The sequence below is a fragment of the Buceros rhinoceros genome, unplaced genomic scaffold, assembly GCF_000710305.1.
Source record: "Buceros rhinoceros silvestris isolate BGI_N320 unplaced genomic scaffold, ASM71030v1 scaffold8000, whole genome shotgun sequence".
NCBI lineage: Eukaryota > Metazoa > Chordata > Aves > Bucerotiformes > Bucerotidae > Buceros > Buceros rhinoceros.
In genome coordinates, this window is record NW_010391257.1 from 6,801 (window position 1) to 27,662 (window position 20,862).

General features: G+C 37.7%; 1 protein-coding gene across 1 annotated transcript in view; it reads right to left on the reverse strand.

Annotated features, from left to right (window-relative positions):
- The window catches only part of ARID2 (AT rich interactive domain 2 (ARID, RFX-like)), a 103,340-nt gene that overhangs the window by 1,733 nt on the left and 80,745 nt on the right, over positions 1 to 20,862 (reverse strand). Inside the window, exons 16-21 of the mRNA XM_010140817.1 lie at positions 18,961 to 20,862; positions 10,874 to 11,022; positions 5,573 to 5,711; positions 5,388 to 5,473; positions 505 to 628; positions 325 to 416 (exon numbers count right to left, since the gene is read on the reverse strand). Of these exons, the coding sequence (XP_010139119.1) occupies positions 325 to 416; positions 505 to 628; positions 5,388 to 5,473; positions 5,573 to 5,711; positions 10,874 to 11,022; positions 18,961 to 20,862 (2,492 nt within the window). The remainder of the gene's footprint in view (positions 1 to 324; positions 417 to 504; positions 629 to 5,387; positions 5,474 to 5,572; positions 5,712 to 10,873; positions 11,023 to 18,960) is intronic.

Genomic DNA, 20,862 nt, shown 5'->3' on the forward strand with positions numbered 1-20,862 from the left:
ATGGGAAGCTGCTTACAGAAGAATTAATTTTCAGTCAGGCAGTACTGACTGAAAGGAGGGAAAAGGACAGACCCACAGTAAAGGCCTCTCTCCTCTGTCTCCAGAAATTTAATTTTAATTTAATTTACCAAACACATTTTAAAAGCCTGGATCACAAATACTCATTAAAGTAAGCTGATGCTGAGCACTTGTGTGCGGAACTAACAATGACGATCTGGTAGAGAAACCGTACAGTCGACAGAGTTAAAGCCTGCCTATTGTTTCGTACTTAAAAGAATAGAAACAACATTGCTCTCCATATGAGAAGAATCATACAATGCTTACCTGCGACCACATTCTGAATATTTACCAATATTTTTCAATATTAAGGCAGCTGTTAATCGGATGTGTTTAGTTATTGGTCCCTCTTTTTCATCCTACAAAAAGTAAAGAGAAAAAAAAAATAAAAGCCCTGTAGTAGCAGCCAGCTATTAATATCTAACAGTTGAGTCAAACAATACTGACTGTGAAATCTCTGAAGACAAGGTTTCTTGATCCCCGCCTTAATGCCATTAGGGCAGCACTCGGATGATTCACAATGGCCTTCTGTGCCCTGGGAGTAGAGGCGGTACCCCCTGCAGGTGGCTGCCTGCATTAGAAAAGGAAGAATTAATAAAAATAACCTTTGCAACACTTTCTAGAAGATTAACAACTCCAAAAATTTATTCTACAATTTTTTAACCTATCTGAACAGAGACAAAAAGATCCATTAACACTGCTGATATGTGATTTGCCTTTTGTTTCCAGAAATAAACCTTACTGCGAAGCCTTCGGAAGAGTCATGGGCTTTATTTTAAGTGAACAAACACTTCCCCTGAAGAAGTACTGCTCATCACTCATGACGTTTGTGGTGGAAAAGTCATATATTGTACTTAATGACATAGCCACTTCCTCAGCTGTACCTATTTAAAGGAATGTTTTATCAGACAGGCTTTTAACAGGAACTGTGACAGCAGCTATGCAAATATTATCTGAGATTTGGCCAGAGAATGTCTTAAAATACAGCTCTTCAGAACTTGACACAGCTCATTGGGACCATCAGACACTAAGACAATATAAAATACATATTAACTATGGTTAGTGATGAGTAATATAAAGGATCATGACTTAAGTTACGATGTAAGACACAAAACATCTCATTGTTAAACCAGACCAAACATTTGTCAAACCAATTACCTCTTACTGCAGCTTTCACCCTGAGATTAATAAATTAAGCAGGGCATTTTATAAAGCTGGTACAAATAACAAACCTAGTGGAAGCAAATTCTCTGTTTTCACTATTAACACTGAAGTCAAAGCTCTATTTCATGTAAAACTTTGAAATTACCCATACAATTAGAGTTTAGAAAGTTTGGTAGTATCAATGGTGAAAAACATCGCCACACTTCAATGTACTGAAAAATATTATTATGAAGTCTTGTAATAACCTAGCAGAACCTGACTGGAAGTACCAATAGAGCTTACTTGCAAAGGCAGCATAAATCAAGAGTAAATGTTACAATTTTTTAAATTACAGTTAGTCTGTAAGAGTATTATTTAGCCTTCTTTCACTCTAAGTGAATACTACAAGAATAAAACTTGAATTCTCTATTCGGAGATACTTTCCTCATCATCTGCAATTCTAACAGGGAAACCTAGTTAAAAATTAGGAAAAGGGTTCACGTGAGTGTTTTAAACCACAAAATAGGAAATAACAGACAAGACTTCCTCCCTAAAACACTTAGCTCATAATCACACTGTAATCCTTCCCTGAATGGCAATAAGAGTTTGAAAACCTTTATCAAGTCAAGGGAGAAGTGCAGGGGCTGAATTAAGAAACTGTTGGGCAATGACATGTTTACAGGAGTCTGAGTACCACAGTAAAGGAATTATCAACTTCACTTTTAATTTCTGGAACATTTTTGCTTTCTGTATATTGAGAAAAATAAGGATTCATCAACAGGGGCTGTTCCATCGCGTTATCACACAATGGGGGCCGCTCCGAAAGTAATGCCTCCTATTTTATCATGTTGGCCCATGATGTCAGAGGTGCATGTTAGTGGTACATCAGTAGAGGCTCAAACTTCCTGCCAATATCCCATTAAATTTTGTTGCCGTGTGACAGGTGGCAGCAGAGGGGTGGTCTGACATGGCAGTGCATATGAAGCAAAGGGGTGTCACTGAATTCCTCCATGCGGAAAAAAACTGACATTCATCAATGCTGATGAAAGTTTACAAAGACCAAACCATGGATGTCAGCACAGTGAGAGGTGGGTGGCACGTTCCAGCAGTGGAGACAGTGACGATGAGTCCCTTCCACTGGGGCAGATTTTTATGAGCACAAGACGTAGGGTCTTGTTCGTCACTGGGGAAAATGCACAGCCCATGGGGGTGACTATGCTGAAAAAAAAGTGTTTTATAGCTGAGAATTTGCTCTATCAAACAGTGTTACTGGGTCTTTGTATCTGATGGAGTTTCCATGTAGTTTCCAAATAAATAGGAGGCGTTACTTTCAGAGCAGCCTACACATATTTTAGAAAGTTGAAGTACTACTGAAATAAAATCATGAAGATATTAAAAGACTGTCTTTCTGATTTTGGAAAACACTAAGTTGATAAAAAGTTACTGAGACATCAAGTGGACCAACTTGTTTCTGTGGGCAAGTATCTCTCTCAAGAAACATCTAGATTTCCTGAATTTCTTAAACTACGTTACCAAATTAACTTCAAACCATACCACTCATCTTGTGATTTAAAATTACCTCCTGCCCCACTCCCAATATTTTTGGTAGCTCACGCTACCACCTTTGCTTCAGTGGCAACAAGGAGAAAATTTAATGTGAATCCAAAGATTCAAATGCACAAAGCTACAATCAACATACAGTTCACTGCTAGTGCTACCTGACCTTCCAGAATGTAATACTCAGCTACCTCTGAAAACCAGAAGAGTTAACAAAATACAAGTTTAAAAGCAAAGCAATACAGAATTAAGGTGTACAACCAACTCTGCAAGGCAGCTTAACTTTGCCTATCTGATTCTAGCAAAAGCCATCACAGATTTTTTCAAGTATCTGTGGTGTTAGGACAGGCAGAATCGCTGACTAGAGGAACAGGCCCTTGTTTGTTATACCGTGTTCCACAGATTTTACTTGCAGCACCAGTAACACTCGCTCTATCTGCGCTCTCCAAGGTAGGTGTAGTTTTATTTTATTTTTACTAAATCATGTAGTTTTATTTTATTTTTACTAAATCATGTAATTTTATTTTATTTTTACTAAATCCCCTAAATGAGGGATTAAGTGAAGAAAGTTGGCTTAAATAATGCCTAAAAGTTGATAGCTTACACGTGTTTTATCTCAGCACCAGTTTTTTCCATTGTTCCAGCTCCATACAAGGGTTCAGTCATATGGACTATCAGTAGTGTGCTGATGTATCTGACAAGTTACTAGGACTCAAACAAATAGTAAATTAAGCCAAAACTTTTTAAGTCAGCATTCAGACATGACCATGTAAGCCAGCCTGAGGTGTCTTGCTGGAGTGAGCTCAGGGTTTCATTTGAGAAGCTACTGAGTCTGGAAAGCGAAGTCTTGTCTTCCTCATGTAACTAAATGCTCTCCCCATTGTGCAGACAAAACTCTGTGACAGTGCTGTAAGATTATGTGGGTTTCACAGTACATATAATCAAACTATTCTCATCTGTTGATTGATTCTTTGGTAAAAAAGAAGTAATGGAGACATGAGAGGAGAGAGTAAAAGTAACAGACAGAGAATCTAGGGTTTCATAAACCAGCTAAGTGTATTAACAGTCATGAGTACTGACATAAAAGGTCTCATCCCTTCCTTTTGTTCCAGCCTGCCTCCTATACTGGTGTTACGCTGACTGTAAGGCGTATTCCACTCCACTTCCACTTTTTCGACTGATTACATTTTTTTAAAAACAGAATTGATTTACTATGTCATCAGACAAAAACTCAAGTGAGTTCTCTCACTGTAAGCAGTCCACCAGAAGGAACAAGGGATAACAGAGACAGTAAAAACATCCTACTTCCATGGTGGACACTCCTATTTCAACTTCACATCCTTAGTATCTTGTGATATTGCAGTCTCAATATTTCAGCAAGAACTGGTTATGCATAGAAATTCCTGCTTTCGGAATCTGACCTAATTGGGGAATTCTGCCTCAGAAGAGGTTTTTTCTAATATGAGTACCTGTGCCAATTTTAAAGAAGCCTGTGAGGACACAGAGCTACTGGATGTGACGGAACATTTTTGAAAAGGCAGAGTTGGGATCACACCATGCTAATAGATGGTATCAGTCCTGCACTTCCTACTTACCAAGTACTTTAAGACTATACCGCCATCATTATTCTTTTTATGGTTTTCAGAGGTCTGAAGGATATTCAGGGTAACAACAGAAAGCACCGTAAAGCAACCTTAAGTCTACATTAAGAAGTTTGTTTACATTAAAACATAAAAGGACTCCCAAACTAAATTTTTCAGCATTCATTTTTGCAATTCATGCAAAATACTCAACTTTCTCTCCTGTCTCCGATGGCGTGGTAGCAATTTAACTAGCCACAGAACATATTGCAAATATCTGCCTAGGACTGTGTAATCAGATCTTTAGCTTGCAACAAAGAGATCCCAGTTAGTTACTAACAAAGACCTGCTCTTAACACACCCATATGAGTAACTGAACCCTGAATAACTCCAATATTAACATAACCATCCCCACAACCCCACAGCAAGGGGGTTGCTCTCTCCAATATTAATTCCAGATGGATGAAATAATTTTGGGAAAGAGGAGAGCCAAAGCTGATTCCAGGTAGCAGCACAAAATTAAAAGACTGAGAGGAGCTGGTATTTATCTTGTCTGCTTGTTTAAAGGAAAGTTTATTACAAGAGTCCCTGGATCAAATCAGCCCAAATTTCTAAACGAAACTGGAAAGAATACAGCAAATTAGAAGACAATCCACTTCAGCTGTACGAAACAGCTGAACTGTAAACAACAGATAACTTGTTGTTTGGATTTTCAAGGCTTTCCTGTTACAGTAGAAGTTACAAAATGCTGTCCAGTTGGGAAAAGTCAGGAGAGCATATTAAGAACAATGTTCATCACAGCATATTGACTGATATGCCTTAAAAAATTACCTGTTCTTTTTATGATAACTGCAACCACATCTCCAATATCAGAACCTATTCCCTCTTTTGCCCATTTTGTCTTACGGTAATGGACTTCCAATTTGATTACTGTTATAGACTTTACATATGACATTTCACCTAATAAACCAAGTTATAAATACACAAATTCTTCCAATAATTTCTAATTCTCTTATTTTCTCTACTGCTAATGAGGGTCAGGTCTCTTACTTATTGGGAGGCTTCTGATTTCCTACTTGTCCAAGTTCATCTTGCTTTAACCCTGCAAGCAAAGCATCTCTGGAACAGTGCTTATCCTGTTTGGGGAAAAGAGAAAGATGGTGAGAAATATGTGTGAAAATTTGCCATGAAATTCCTATTGCCTCCTGAAGTAACACGTGAAAGAAAATCTGCACCTGTAAATGGGTAATGAAGGAAAACCTCTGCCGCTGGAAAGGTTCACATCCCTCCCATAAGCACTGCCCTGGGTAGACATCTTTTCCTCCATGTTCAGTTGCTGCATGATAGAAAACCTGTGATGGTGTCTGAAACCACCTACGAAAAGAGGAGGAGGGAAATAAGTTTTTTTTCCAGTTTATGGTAAAGTGCAAATATCACAAACAAAACCTCATACTGGCTAAACACTTTTATTTTCTGAAACGAGACATGCATTGGTAAATGAAAAGTTGTAAAATTTTTAAAGGAAAGATACATGTATGTATACTACCAGTGAGCTACCAATAAATGGCAATATGATTTTGCCAAAGCCAACTAAAATACCATGGTTCTGTTCTTCTATTTATACTTTACCAAAGAACTAACACATGAATTCCAACAGACCCATTCTTTGCAATTCATGCAAAATACAGCAATAAGCTGTAAACAGATAAAGTTGAGTTCCATGTATTCCTTTTCCTTCTTTTCTGGCAGTCATAGACAGACCTTATTTAAACTTTCATTGGGAAAAAGAGATGCACACAATTCATCTTATTTGATCTTAATATCACACACACTTGTCAAAACTGATGGAGTAAGAGATCAATCTGAAATGAGTACTCTTTAGCACCTGAATTCTAAACACTGGGAAAACGGCTAGATATAATTTCCTGATGTGCACCAAAGTTGAAAAATGTCACTTATACGACCCCTTTTAGCATCTTCGCTTAAATATCAATCTTTAAGTCATAGAATCATAGAGTAGTTTGGGTTGGAAGGGACGTCCAAGGATCATCTAGTCCAACCCCCCTACAAAGAGCAGGGGCATCTTCAACTAGACCAGGTTGCTCAGAGCCCTGTCTAACCTGACCTTGAATATTTCCAGAGAAGAAGCACCTACCATGCACCTCTGGGCAACCTGTGCCAGTGCTTCACCACATGAAAATGACTTTCCAAAACCTCAAACTAAGCACTTTGCCTGCTGACAAAGCACAGGACTTGAGGTATATCAGAGAGCAATGGAGCACCACAATATTTAAAAAAATATTAAATAAAAATAGTGAATGATTGAATGGCTTTTTTTTAGTCTAGATACACCTTAAAACATATTTCAAGTGCTACAAATTACATCTATTACTTCAACAGAGGAAAAAATGGCTAAAATAAACACAAGACTTTGCTGCTCACAAATCCTTTCAATACAACTAACCCAGCTCATCAACACCCACTTAAGGCTTGGACAGAAGAGGTCTAGAAACCTAGTTGCTGTCATTTGGGAAGTCATTACCACCAGCTGTCTTCACACAGTTGCTGGACAGATGCCACTGACACAGCAGTCTTGCCGACGTCCAAGGATCATCTAGTCCAACCCCCCTACAAAGAGCAGGGGCATCTTCAACTAGACCAGGTTGCTCAGAGCCCTGTCTAACCTGACCTTGAATATTTCCAGAGAAGAAGCACCTACCATGCACCTCTGGGCAACCTGTGCCAGTGCTTCACCACATGAAAATGACTTTCCAAAACCTCAAACTAAGCACTTTGCCTGCTGACAAAGCACAGGACTTGAGGTATATCAGAGAGCAATGGAGCACCACAATATTTAAAAAAATATTAAATAAAAATAGTGAATGATTGAATGGCTTTTTTTTAGTCTAGATACACCTTAAAACATATTTCAAGTGCTACAAATTACATCTATTACTTCAACAGAGGAAAAAATGGCTAAAATAAACACAAGACTTTGCTGCTCACAAATCCTTTCAATACAACTAACCCAGCTCATCAACACCCACTTAAGGCTTGGACAGAAGAGGTCTAGAAACCTAGTTGCTGTCATTTGGGAAGTCATTACCACCAGCTGTCTTCACACAGTTGCTGGACAGATGCCACTGACACAGCAGTCTTGCCCAGTAGGAAACACATGCACGCACCTCAGCCACTCTGGTACACATGCCAGTATTTTAGTTTCAGTTAACTAAGAAAAGCATTTGCACTAAGACCTTTGACTGAATTCACTGGGCTGAACAATTCCAAGAGGGCGACCACCTTCAATCAGAGACTTGGAGCCAGCAGCCAAGGATGAAGCAACATATTAAACCTACAGCAGTCACTTATGGACAAGTTCAAGTCAGAACTCCCAGCATTTAATACAGATCAGTAGGTGCTTAGATCCAGCCACCTCCTTCTACATCCTACTAGTGATTTCAGTTGTGTCCATAATGCAAACATACTTGCAATCAGCATGTAGGCCTAACACAGATACTGTTACCTTTGACACCCATAAAGGTGTCAAAGACCGAATTTCACCTAGGGAAAAGCCTTACATTACAAACTGAATCCTACTGCAATAACCACCTGTAACACAGTGATTATCTTCTGCATAGGCAATAAATACTACTCTCTTAAAAAGCAATCCTCTTTCCCATTCCAGTCAGCTCTTACTGAAGGGAACCTGGGAAGGAGAAATACCTGCCTTTTGCTGATGGTCCAGATGGTCCATAGTAGGAAATGAAAACACTTTCATCTACAATGTCTCACAGCAAAAGCTGATATTTCAGAGGACAGAAAGGTGCCTTTCCACAATAAAGGAGAAGTCAGTATGTAACCTTAAGCCTGGAACCTATTTATGAATAATTTCTGGCATGGATGAAACGAATTTCATGGCTTAAGGGAAACCCAAAATGCAGTTTAAAATATTTTATTCAATATGGCAAGGCTTTTAGAAAAATAAAGCTATTTCAGCTATGTTGGTTCATTCACTGTATAATACATCTAGTGTTACAGAATCATAAAATGATTTATTCTGGAAAGTCCTTTAAGATCGAGCCCAACCGTTAACCCAACACTGCCAAATCCACCAATAAATCATGTCCCTCAGCACCACATCTATGTGTCTTTTAAATACTTTCAGGTATGGTGACTCAACCACTTCCCTGGGTAGCTTGCCCCAATGTTTGATAACCTTTGTGGTGAAGAAATGAACATTCTAATTTACTACCATTTTGCAGAGAAAATCTACTTTCCGGAAAGAAACACCTAAACACAGTAATAAAAAACAAACTTAAATACTGAGAATATGGTCAGTTGAGTCTAGATTCTTGTTTACCACTTAATTTCTCCATTACTCTGTTCAGCTACTCAACAGAACATTAAACTAACAGCTGGCTTGAAAGGCAGTGGAGGCTCAGTAGCATTTCTAATTTACTTCATAAATACAAAGCAATTCAAGAGCAGACATCTCCTGCCTACCTGTGAAACAAAATAGCAGCTTTTAAATCAAGCTGAATACAATTAGCAGTACTTGCAGACAGCTGAACTTCAAAGGAAAACACCTACTTTTTGTCACATCCTCAATGCAAAGTAAAGTGCTGAGTGACACCTTTCAGAGTTTTACTTCCACTTCAGATACCAAACCTGAATACAACTCTGAGAGGCCAATCATTACAACTATTTGCATAATTGGGTCTGATCTGGTTGTGGTCTTCAGACACTACTCAGTCTGTTGCATTTTATTTCAAAATCTTAGTATAAGTATTTCCTAATTCAGTTCTAAAAAACAAAAGAGCAAAACCCCCACCACTGGAACGTTGCTGACTGCAGCAGCCAAGTCAGTGGGTAGGAAAAGAACATACTATTTTATTTATTCTGATTCTCAATAAAATGTTTTTTGAAGCCCTTCAAACTTAGTGCAATAGTATTTTAAGACAGATTAACAAAATAATTGATAATATAAGGTAATTGTATTGTTCCTTCTCCTCCCTCCAAATTCCTCTGCACATATTCACATCCTAGTTCACATATGACATCAGCTTGTTCCATGGTTACACATCACCTCAAGTCTACATAACTTTAGACATAGAAGAAACTTGGTTTCTAACTTATGTTTCAAACCTGTAGTTCAGCAAACTTTTACAGGTGGTATAAATTGGCAAGGCTTCTGCTAAGAAATCGCCCTGGCTTTTCATTTCCACCTCAGTACAACCCACTCTTGTACCAACACAGGTGTTTAGGTTTCTACTGTGCAGCCAGTATAGTGTGGCTTTATGGTTATATTTATTTGTAGTAAAAGGGTCATGTAAAAAGTAAGCAAAGCCTGACATATTTCTTACATAGAGAAGTGTCACCTACCAAAGAAATAAAATACTACTTTTAAGGTGAAAACAAGGCAATGACTTAAAGTGCCAGATCTCTACAGCACCAGTCGAAGTCTTATCTAAATCTGTATGTCTTGCATTGACTTGATGATCCTTGAATTACATTTGTAAGGAATGAAAGAAACAGAAATTACAGATTCAGGGGTCTATATATTAACTGTACTTCAGTATTTCTTTAAGCCTGTTCAAATGCCTCACTTTCACCATTGGTTCCAAACATTCCAACTTCTCCATCATTCCATCCCAACTTTCTGAATGTCTACACACCAGCTTTCTGACACACCAGCTCGTCTTTATGCTCACTTTGTCTTGTCCTACAATGATGAAGTGTTTCAGCCTTCTTCATGCCCATCCTGTATGTTATGCATTTTTCCTCAGTTTTCAAACTGGCTATTTGACAACTACCTTTGTTTCACCAATCTCTACTCTTCACTGAAAACAAAGCATATTCACAAACCTATGTTACTTTAAAAATCAACATCAAGATACACATACCGATAACAAGGCTAGTATCATGTTTTTATAAGACTACATCGAGAAGTCTGCTAGCTCCCTCCTCTCTCTTTTAAGGACAACAACAACAAAAGTCTAATCATTCCTGCCTAGTCTTAAGGCCAAATTCCTTGTTGTTTCCTTCTGTGATAATGGAGTCCTGTGGCACACAAAAGGTATAATAATTACTAAAATTAGTCATAATCTAAATAAGACTTTGACCAGGACATAGAAGTGCAACATCCTGCTCTTGCAAAACTGGGAACTCAAGAAAACGTCAAGATGTGATTTGTAACTGGAATATGCAACTACTCTATTTGCAACACAGAGAACAAGCTTCAACACTAGGATTTTTTTTTCTTTAACTTAACTATATGACAATATTTTATTTATTACCGAAGAATCAATATATCACAAGAAAGTCACATAATACTTATTTTATGCTAGAGCAACTGAATGTCTTGCACTCCCCCATTTCAGCTTCATCTTCCTCAACAGTTTCACTTTTTCTTTCCCCACTGATGAAGTATAATGTAACTCAAGGAAACAGAATGGATAGAACTTGTAGAATCACCTTCTTTATGCAAACATCTGTTACCTATTAGTAAAAGGTAGTTAAATAAAGGAGCCATTTACTTTTTACAAGATTGCCACAGACACATGAAGTTCTGTCCAGGTTTTTTCATTTGCTCTGCGTGCTGACTTGCTGCAGTGTATGAAGGTGGCTGCAAATTGATCTGCTGGCTCTGTACTTGCACTGTTGGTATTGACGTTGCAGGTGTGCTCTGCAGAAAAAGTTAAAACAGAGTTTTAAACAGGGCTTATTTCAAGACTTGACATACAGTTCATTGTTTATTCAAAGATCTTTTGTTTTACACTTTAATCCACCAAAAGTTCTCAGATTTTAACACTTTGAACTCCAAATAAGCACTAATAGACAATAACACGAGGGACATACAACTCGTACACTGTAGTATTTATGCAAAAGTTTCTAGTACTCATATTAGTAAAACTTAGGCCCAAATTTCAAATACAGAATTATGACTGCAAAGGAATTTCTCAAGGGCACTAGTGGAGCAAAGGTTAGCATTATTTTGCAAAGGCTTTATTTGCTTTTTAAGAAAAGAAAAAAACATGCAAACTCAAGGAGTTGAAATATCATCAGCACAGAGCAGTTTGCTTTCCTATGTAAATCTAGGAGAAAATATTGCTAAAAGAAATAAAATGAGCACTGATACATCTAAAACTGCTTTATGTTCTTTGATGAAGTGGTTTGACATCTTGCATCTGTCGAATTCTTGAACTGCCACATAAGCACCTGTCAGCCTGTGTTGCAGCGTGCGTAAGAAAACGTAAATTTAACAATGCTGAAGAAACACTATCAAAGAGCAGCTGGCTAAAACCATTTTTTTCTGTAAAATTTGGCAAATGGTGTAATTCTTCAAGCTCCTGTAAAACCAGCCAGCACATGTACCTTTGCACAGAACACTACACGCCCAGAATGCCTAAACACACCAGACAACTTGTACACAGTGAAATATAAACATTTCAGAAAGTAAAAAAATGTTCCCTTGCTCTCTTGCAATTTTACAAGACACTTATTTTAAAAGTAGATAAAAGTTATTTTAGAAGTGACCTGAAAAAAGATAAAAACAAAGCCAGAAATGTCTTTTTTTTTTTCCCTGAATTATAGATACTGAACACTGGAATTCCTATTTCGGAACAGTGTTTGTATCAGAATACTGTTTCTCTTCTTTTCTTTTTCCTGGAAGGCTTTGGCCAGCAAGACATTTATAAAGATGAAAAAAAACCACTAAAAAAAATAAAAAAAAAAAATAAAAAAAAAAAAAATCAAGTTTCTGAATATTAATATTTAGGAATGAAGACCGAACATCCTTTTCTTCCCTACTGTTAAGAAAAGGAATGTAACACTCTACAAGAGATCAAAACTACTTTCAAGAATATTATAAAAGCAGCACTTTCAAGTAGCGCACACAATACTGTTTGCATGTTTACAGCTCTGTTACTCAACAGCTTTAGACTTTAACTGTAAAGAAACAAAAGTTAAGTACAACTTCTAATATTTCACTTGCATGTTGACCTTACGTTTTCTTCCTGCTGCTCCCTATTGGCATTGTCGACAATAGTCAGACAAGGTAACAAGTTAGTAACTATCACAGACTGTACAACACTAACAATATGACCAAAAAGATAGAAAAAAAAGCTTTAACAAGACCAAACCACTTTCCACATCCAAGCATAAATCCTGATAAAAGGCAAAATTCAGCAAACTTCTGAACACAGCACAACTATTGTATGATGCCTGTGATTTGCATGTGTGAAAAGCTGTAAGAAAGGACTCCATTACTTATAACTACAAATTACTTTGAACTCAGCAATGATTTTCATCTGAAGACCTCTAAGCTATTTTAAGTATTGTGTAATGAATCTTCACAATATATCTTTTAACAAAAGGTCAACACAAGTAGAGCTTTTTAAAATCAATGTCCCTTTAACAATGCATTTTCAAAGTGAAGTAAAATCACTGCGTCAACAGTACAGTTTATTTTGCAATCTTCACTTGGCATCCTGATACCGATATATTACGGTGATCTTTCTGTGACTTTCTCTCCTTACAGATATTCTCTCTCATTTAATGTGCTGAGAGAGTGAAAGAGAGGGAGCATGTACTTACTGAATGAATTCAGTATTTCATTTAATTCTCATAATTCAATGTGTGGTTCATGTATTATTTACTCCATTCTAAGCAAACCTTGCAATTAATCCAGAATAATGAATTTTCTCTTGGGTTTTTCTGGCAAGCTCTCCTAGCGGTACTCAGAAAGTTTTAATACTGTCTCATTAAAAAATTGTTTATTTAAAACAAGGAGATTTGAGATATACAACACAAAATGTAACATGCTGAAAATACAAGAGCACAGAAAAAGAAAAAAATTTTCAGGACAAAAAGTTAAAATTCATTTTCCCCTCTGATTTCTTTCCACACACACATCCCCCCGCCTTTTTGTTTTAACTAATAAAAAAAGGAGATAAATTGAAATGTGTAAAATAATTGTTGTTTAGAATTCTTATTACTTCTGTACTGCAAAGTAGTTTCACTCAAACTTGTAGCATTAAGCCATTACAACTTCCATGTATTTTTAAGTCAAATCTATTGCTTGCCTATCAACTGTGCTGTTTATATTTTAGAACAACAGACAAAGCAAAGTCACTTTTGTTTTCCTAGGTTTTATTTTACAAACAAAAGTTCTGTGTTTGAACATCTCAAAGATTTCCTCTCTTCGTTCAAGAGATCAGAAATACTGTTAATTTTTGTTTTCTTTTTTCCCTTGCCTATTTTCATGTATCAATTTACTAATGCATGATACACAGGACGTCACTGAAGTTAGGTATAGTCTGTTTTTCAGAAATGAAACTTCTTTTTTTCCAGAAATGTACCTAGAAATACTTGCTGTGTGCTACCTAGTTTACAGTACTGATATGCAGTAATTATGGAAACTCATTCCTTTAACATATGGAACTTCAATTTTTCCTAATGAAGTCTTTCTGGAAGAAGTAACACTGAAAAAATCTCCCCATGGCATAAAGATTTCATACAATTTCCTCCCTTAGCAAAAACATTTAATGATTCCAAGTTCCTCAAGAAATTGAACTCCTATTACTATAATCCACTTGAAAGCATTTCATGGCAGCTTTTTATAGCAAGATTATCTATTTATTATATGAGTACCAACTGCCACTACTTAGCACTTTTGCAAATCAGATCTCACTGGCCCTCAGAACTGAAAGGTACCTCTAACAGCATCACCTATCTCCGTACTCTTAAAACCACATCATTACAAACCCTTAAGGTCTGTACAGTCTACTTACAGAACAGATACTACTGCTTACTTTCAATAAGCCGAAGGAGATTTTATATCTAGACTGGGTGACTTTAGATGGAAATACTGAGCCAGGGCCAGAGGGAGAGGAAGGAGGAAGCCCAGCATAGTCATGAAAACTAAGAATAACACCAAGAGCTTTCTGCTAGTTCGAACAGACTGTTTACAAAAGATACCAATTTATTCTTACGCACAAAAGCTTCTCCATTTGGGCACACAAGCTCCCTGTGTTGTAGGAGTAACAAACCCTACGGCTTAGGGACAGAAATGGCCTCCAACTCAACAGAACCAATGGTGCCATTCCCTTTACGTATTAATGTATAACTCCATTTTAGCATGACACAAGCCCATTTTATTTGACAGGCCTACTGTGACATCAGCAAGAGTACACTGCACGCAGTGTGATGGGGGTCCTGTTGACATACAGAGCCATGTCCAGTTTAAAAGCATTACGCCACATTTTCTCTTAGTATGTGCACATCCATAGTAAATACATTTAACTAAACATAAACAGTTAATTTTAGTAAAAATTATGTTTAAAGCATCATTTGATTTGCAGTTTGGTATTAGAAAATTCCAGATTCTTCACAATAATAAACTTATATTAAAAGGTAATCTATAGGTTGAAAATGAATATAACAGAATTTGAGTGTGAGGAAGGGGTCAGGTGAATGGGTAGGCACTAAAATACTAATTATTTTCTTGTTAGATGACTGAAGTTTAAGTCTCCTTGCAACAGTATGCTTCACAAGTGAAGAGCAAAGAAGCACAGAGATTCTGTATTTCAGTACTTCCAGCTGAGAAACTCATTTGCTCTGTGGCTCGGAATAAATTACACCTCCTGGAGCTACACACCTGCTTTCTGGTGTGTGGTTAATTCTCAGCTTCCCAATCAACAGGGAGCAGGAGCAAAGAGTAAGGCAATGCTCACGTAGTTTTTGCCATCTAAATTTCCACACATATTTTATATTTCCAAGCATATTTCAAGCGGGTGGCCTTAGGAGAAAAACGTGTGCATTGTTTATGAGAGTATGACAGTGACGAGCAGGGAAGTGATTACTTTAAAAGCCAGTAAGGCAATTTAAATCAGATTTGCTCACTTCTAGGAACTTGACATGATAGCAGAGCATTCCTTCAGAACACACTCAGATTGCGACAAACCAATGTGGTCACGTTCAGCAGATGTTTTGGAGGCATTTGACGAGTAGTAACAAAAAGTGGAAAAGAAAAGATGCTGTACAGGTAGGTAACTGCTCACTTCTTTTTCATCCACTGATCCAGCAAAATGCCTCAGGAAAGCAATAATCCAGGAAAAGGAACACCAAAATAAAACAAAATGAAGCCAAGGAAGTAAAGTGCCAGTTCTGTTTCTGCTCACAATACATTTCATGAGCTTACAAAATACAGATGGAGATATAAGAAAATATTGCAACACTGTGTATCACATGTTCCTCTTCTGACATAACCCATATACCCACAGACCAATTTTTTATAAAAATGAACAATCAAAAAACTCTTTAAAGTCAGTACATATTTATAGTTATTTTTCAGTGAGTTGTGCCGAGGTGTACAACTAACATGCAATAATCACAGGTTATATGCAGACGATACCTCTACTTGCCTAACTGGATTTTGATAGCACTACATAGCCTGTCCCATAAACAGAAAGCATATAATTTTCATTAGTTAGCAGGCCATTGAAATCAACATTTTCGCCCCCAGGCATATAGTACCAGCCCATTTCAAACTACCATTGATATAATGAAACAAATTTTCTCTTAACTTCTATCCTTTTTTAAGGATAAAAAGATTTTATCCTTTTATTTTCTTTTAACTTTTATCCTTTTTAAGGATTATTTCACACTTTTTCTCGCTTTCCTTAGTTTTCATGTTGCTGTTCTCTTCCTCCCCTGTTCGCCCTTCCTTATCTCCAGTTCAAGGATCCCTGTAGTTCATGACAACTAATACTGCTGTAGCTGCATAAGCAATATTCTCCTCCCTCTTCTGTCCTCTACATCTCCTTCTGCAGCCTTCCTGATTGGTTTTAGTTTTATTACAAATTTTCTTCTTCTATGCCTTTTTCACTTCTCTGAAATACAAGCTCTAGTTTAAAATAAAATTTTAAGATGACAAGCAAACAGGAAATCACACACTAACAGCTTCAGCAGCTATGTAATTTTGCCATAGCAAATACACCTTTATTTCTTGTCCATCGCCATTTTTCTTCATTGGGTTGTATTTGTAATAACTTTCACACTGTTTGCAGAAAGAGCCACATTCTCCTACTTTTTCTGCAAGGCAGTCAGTATACACTAGGTACTGCAGAGAGGATAAAACAATGCAGATGCTCAAGTGAAAAAAGCTGCTGCCTTTCAAAAAATCAGGGACAAGGAAGCTGCTTATCAAACAAGGAAGACTCTCAAAATGGGAAGGAGAAAACAGGAGATTACACAGGGTCTAACCTCAAAAGAAGTAATCAGTAAAACTCGCACTGAGTTTGTGAGAACTTGACTACAGCTTAGTATTTGTCAGTGTCTTAAAGATACTCCTAAAAAGTAGACTTGATACTGGAAATAATTAACAACTGCTTTTCCAGAAAAACAATGGCTGTTGCAGCTGCTCAGCAGGTGGGGTGGGAAGAAATGCTGTCCAGGATAATTTTGGTACTGTTTACAGTCCAACACATCGATTTTAAAGGAGTTGTAAAGATCCTTCAGTCTGAAACCAAACTATAATGTTCACTGTATCTGAACAGAGTACTATAAAGTGGGTTCTATTAGAAGACAGTACTTAGCATATTATAATAGACATGACTCAAAAATAGCCATATGTAATGGTTAAAGCAATTATCTAACAAATTAGATTGTTCGCCAAGATCAAAACTAATTAACTCATTTTTCTCCACATTTGTGTAATTTTGAAGAAAGGAAGGGCATCCTACAGACAGAAGAATGAGTCAACTCCCATGGATGCAGACATTAAGCCAAGTTATTTTGATCTGTAAATCTGCACTGAACAGCAAACCCAGCTGGCAGCATTTCTGTTTGTACAGGTAATGGAAAATGTAGGAACTATTTATGACAGTGACAGTGTAAAAAAAATAAACTACCAGCACAGATTTTTTTCCTCTATTAATATGATACTTGTTGTCTAATACAAACAGAAGAGTTAACTGTATTACTCCCTTTCTTTCAAAAATCTGAAAGCCTGATAGTTTAGCAAATGTTTGAGACACAACTGAAGATTTTTGTCAGCCACATATCCAGGAAATAAAACACCCACATATAATATTTATTCCATTCCAGAGACATAGCCATACCATCTTCTATTCCAGCCAAATCCTTAGCAAAGCTGTAATGGAAATTCAAACTGTGTAACAGCTGAAGACACTCACTGTAAGAAGCAAGGCATAGCAAATATAGCCACACTACAGAAAAACTCATGCATTGGCCCTATGCTGCCAACAGACACTTTGAATTTTGTTCTTACTAGAAATGATTTGACCAAGGTAAATAATACATCAGAAAAATACAGATCTCTCTCTGATAAAACGTAAGTGAAAATTTAAGAGTGAGTTCAAAGGCTTTTTAAGAACATAACTGTGTGGCGTGGCAGTTGAAAGAAAAAAAAAAAAAGAATAAAAAACTTGTTAACTGCTATTCCTGATTTCTGGCACCTAGATCAAGGCAAGTCAAGAGAGCTTTCAACAGAAACCTATCTTGACACAGAAAAAGAAGTAACACTAGGCATCACTTGTCAAATTTTGTGTTCTAGCTGTGTTTTATACTTTGTCAAAAACAAACAAAAGCCCAACCAACCAAAAAAGGAAGGTAAAGAATACCAGACCTGTCTTGCCTCAAGGTCAAAATGCTCTAATATACACTCAAGACTACTTTTCATTTCTCTAGTCTGTCAGAGCTCTGTGACTGCTAGACCTACCACTCTATTCTTTTTGCTCTCATTCAGGTTAGGAACATATTCTGGACAGGGGTTTTCTGTCCATGTACATAACTAAAGCAAGTTCTAGAGATTGGAATATTCTCAAACATGATTATTTGTACTTATTAATACTCATACAAATGATGGGCATACCTCATTTCTAGTAAAGTGTTAAGGAGGAACCACTTTCAAATGGTTAAAAAGAAGTTGATCAAGAAAAAAAAAGCCCTCTCTAAAAGTTTGTCAAACAGAAAAAACCCTAAACAATACTTATTTTGTCTATAAAAGAAACATTACAAGTATTTGGTAATAAAAACAAACGTATTTCAACAAATCTACAAAACAATACTTTCTCAGGACTGTAATGAACACCCTGAAGCAAGCCTTTGAAGACCACCTTTAAATGCAAGAACTTCGACTCATTTCAGCAAGCCAAATGAAGCTGTGGCGACTAACTTGCAAAAACAAAACAAAACAAAAAACCCACCAACCCCAAAAAACCACCCCATATTCACGCCTCCATAATCAATGAAGACCAATAATTACAATGCAGAACAATACTGATATTTTTATAAGAGCATACAACAAATTGCTGTTGTTTTTCAGAACAGTTAATCCTTTAAGAAATCAGTGAGCAGAAGTTCTTTCCGTAATGCATATTATCAAGCTACAAATTATTTTAAATTCCACTATTATCATAGACATTGAAGGAGTATGCAAACTATTAGAACTTTAGTCTGTGAAAGAACAAAACCATCATTTTCTGATTATTTTAAATGCTATGCAAAAGATAGCGACCAAGTTCACATTTTCACCTGCGTTATTTCACAGTATTAGTCAGATTCACAGTTAGAATAAACATAAAAGAACACTGCAACATACCTGTGTGACCATGCTTTGTATATACGTGGTTGGATGCTGCTGCTTTTGTTGAACAGCACTTTCTATTGCTACTTTCGCTACAGTGCTTGGATCCGCTCCAGCTGGCACAGCAACCATAGTTGCACTGCAACCAGCATTGTTGGGGTCACTGATTGTAACAATTCTAACTCCTACTTTATTTGGAATTCCTGGAACAGTTTCCCTGTCATTATCCTCTGCTGGCCTCTTTACAGTTTTGCATTCTGCTGTGCCATTAGTAGACCGAACTTCGGATGACAGGGTAGACTGGGACACTCTAGGTCCTGAGTGTGGAACTGCTATGATTTGATGCCCCTGTATAACAGAGGCTGTAGATTGTGGTGAGACAACTACACTTGGGCGTTGCTGAGGCACATCTGAATTCAAACTTGAAGCTAGAGGTCCATTAGGTAAATCAGTGTTGGTACCACTAAGTTGCTGGGTTAACAGTTTCGCAGCCTCCTGTGTACCGCTTACAACAGGTGAACTACTCAAAGTTAATACAGGCCCATTAGAAATTCTTTCCCCTTGATCACCTTTGGCAGTATCTTGCTGCGTGGCATCCAAATTCCCTTGTTGTTCCACTGAAGATATCTCACCATTTCCTACATGATTGGAAGTTTTGTGATTTGGAATGTTTTTGCTCAAATGAGAACCATCTCCTTTATCAAAATCACAGATTCCATTAACTAGGGGCTTCTTCAAATCACTTTTAATTTCCTGCATGTCCATTTGTTCAAAGTTCTGCTTTCCAGGAGCTCCGTTCTCACCCATTTCTAATGACGGCCCATTACTGACTTGTGAGCACTGATTGGCCTCATTCTGAGTTTTCCCTGAGTTAGAAGGAGGTAGACTGGAGTCACTATACTTTCTCCCATTTAAAAGACTTCCCACCTGCATTTCATTTTCTTTTGCATCCCCATTGCTGGTGTTTGCAGCTCCTCTTCGGCAGGAAGGATTCTCCATGACTTCAATTTTACGTTCATGAATGTGTAAACCTGTTGCTTCCTTTGCTTCTTCCTCCTTTTGGCAAATTATTTTATCACCTTTGAATGGGGGAGCAGCAGTACACGGTGATTGTCCAGCTGAAGGTGCTTGAGTGGCTGGAAGTGTTTGCACCTGTAGCCCAACTCCTGTCTGTGCTCCACTCACTGCAATTCCTTCTGGAGCAATGATTTGAGTTGCATTTCCCTGACTCACAGTTGCAGTAGCAAAACTCGTATTTGGCACAACTGTTATCGTAACCTGGTTGCCAGTAGTCCCTTGGAAAATCGTTGCTGGGCTGTTTGAGATCAACTGGCCTGGCAATATCTGTAAATTAGAAATGGGTACTGTTTGTACTGCCCCTTGGGGCTGGATTGCACCCGGGACCAGCTGAACATTTTGCTGTCCAACTAGCAGCTGCTGAGCTGGAGACTGTCCTTGAACTCCAAAACCTGGTGCCTGGTTATTGGCCATCTGATAAACCACCTGAGGGCTAGGAGCTCTTGCATTGTTCGGTGGAGGAATCTGTGGAGCTGGGAGTATAAGCTTACCCCCTGGAGTTGAGGGGCCTCTTTTCGGAAGAAGCAGTTGTTTTATCAGACTAGACTCACCAGAGTTAGGCTGGCCAACTCCTGTATTAGCTTGTTGTGACTGAACCTGCATTTGTATTGGTTGTTGTACCTGCTGCTGTGATGATGCTGGTGAATGTTGCTGTTGCTGCTGCTGCCTCTTTACAGAAAGCATCTGGCTGACAGTAGGAGGGGGTCCTTGCGACTGAGGAGTGGTAGATGAAGATGACATAACTGAGGGGACTTGATTATTTGTAACGGGACCTGGGGATGGTGAAGATGATGGAGTAATGCTTGGCTGTCCAGTCAACTGGACTGTTTGACCAGCAGG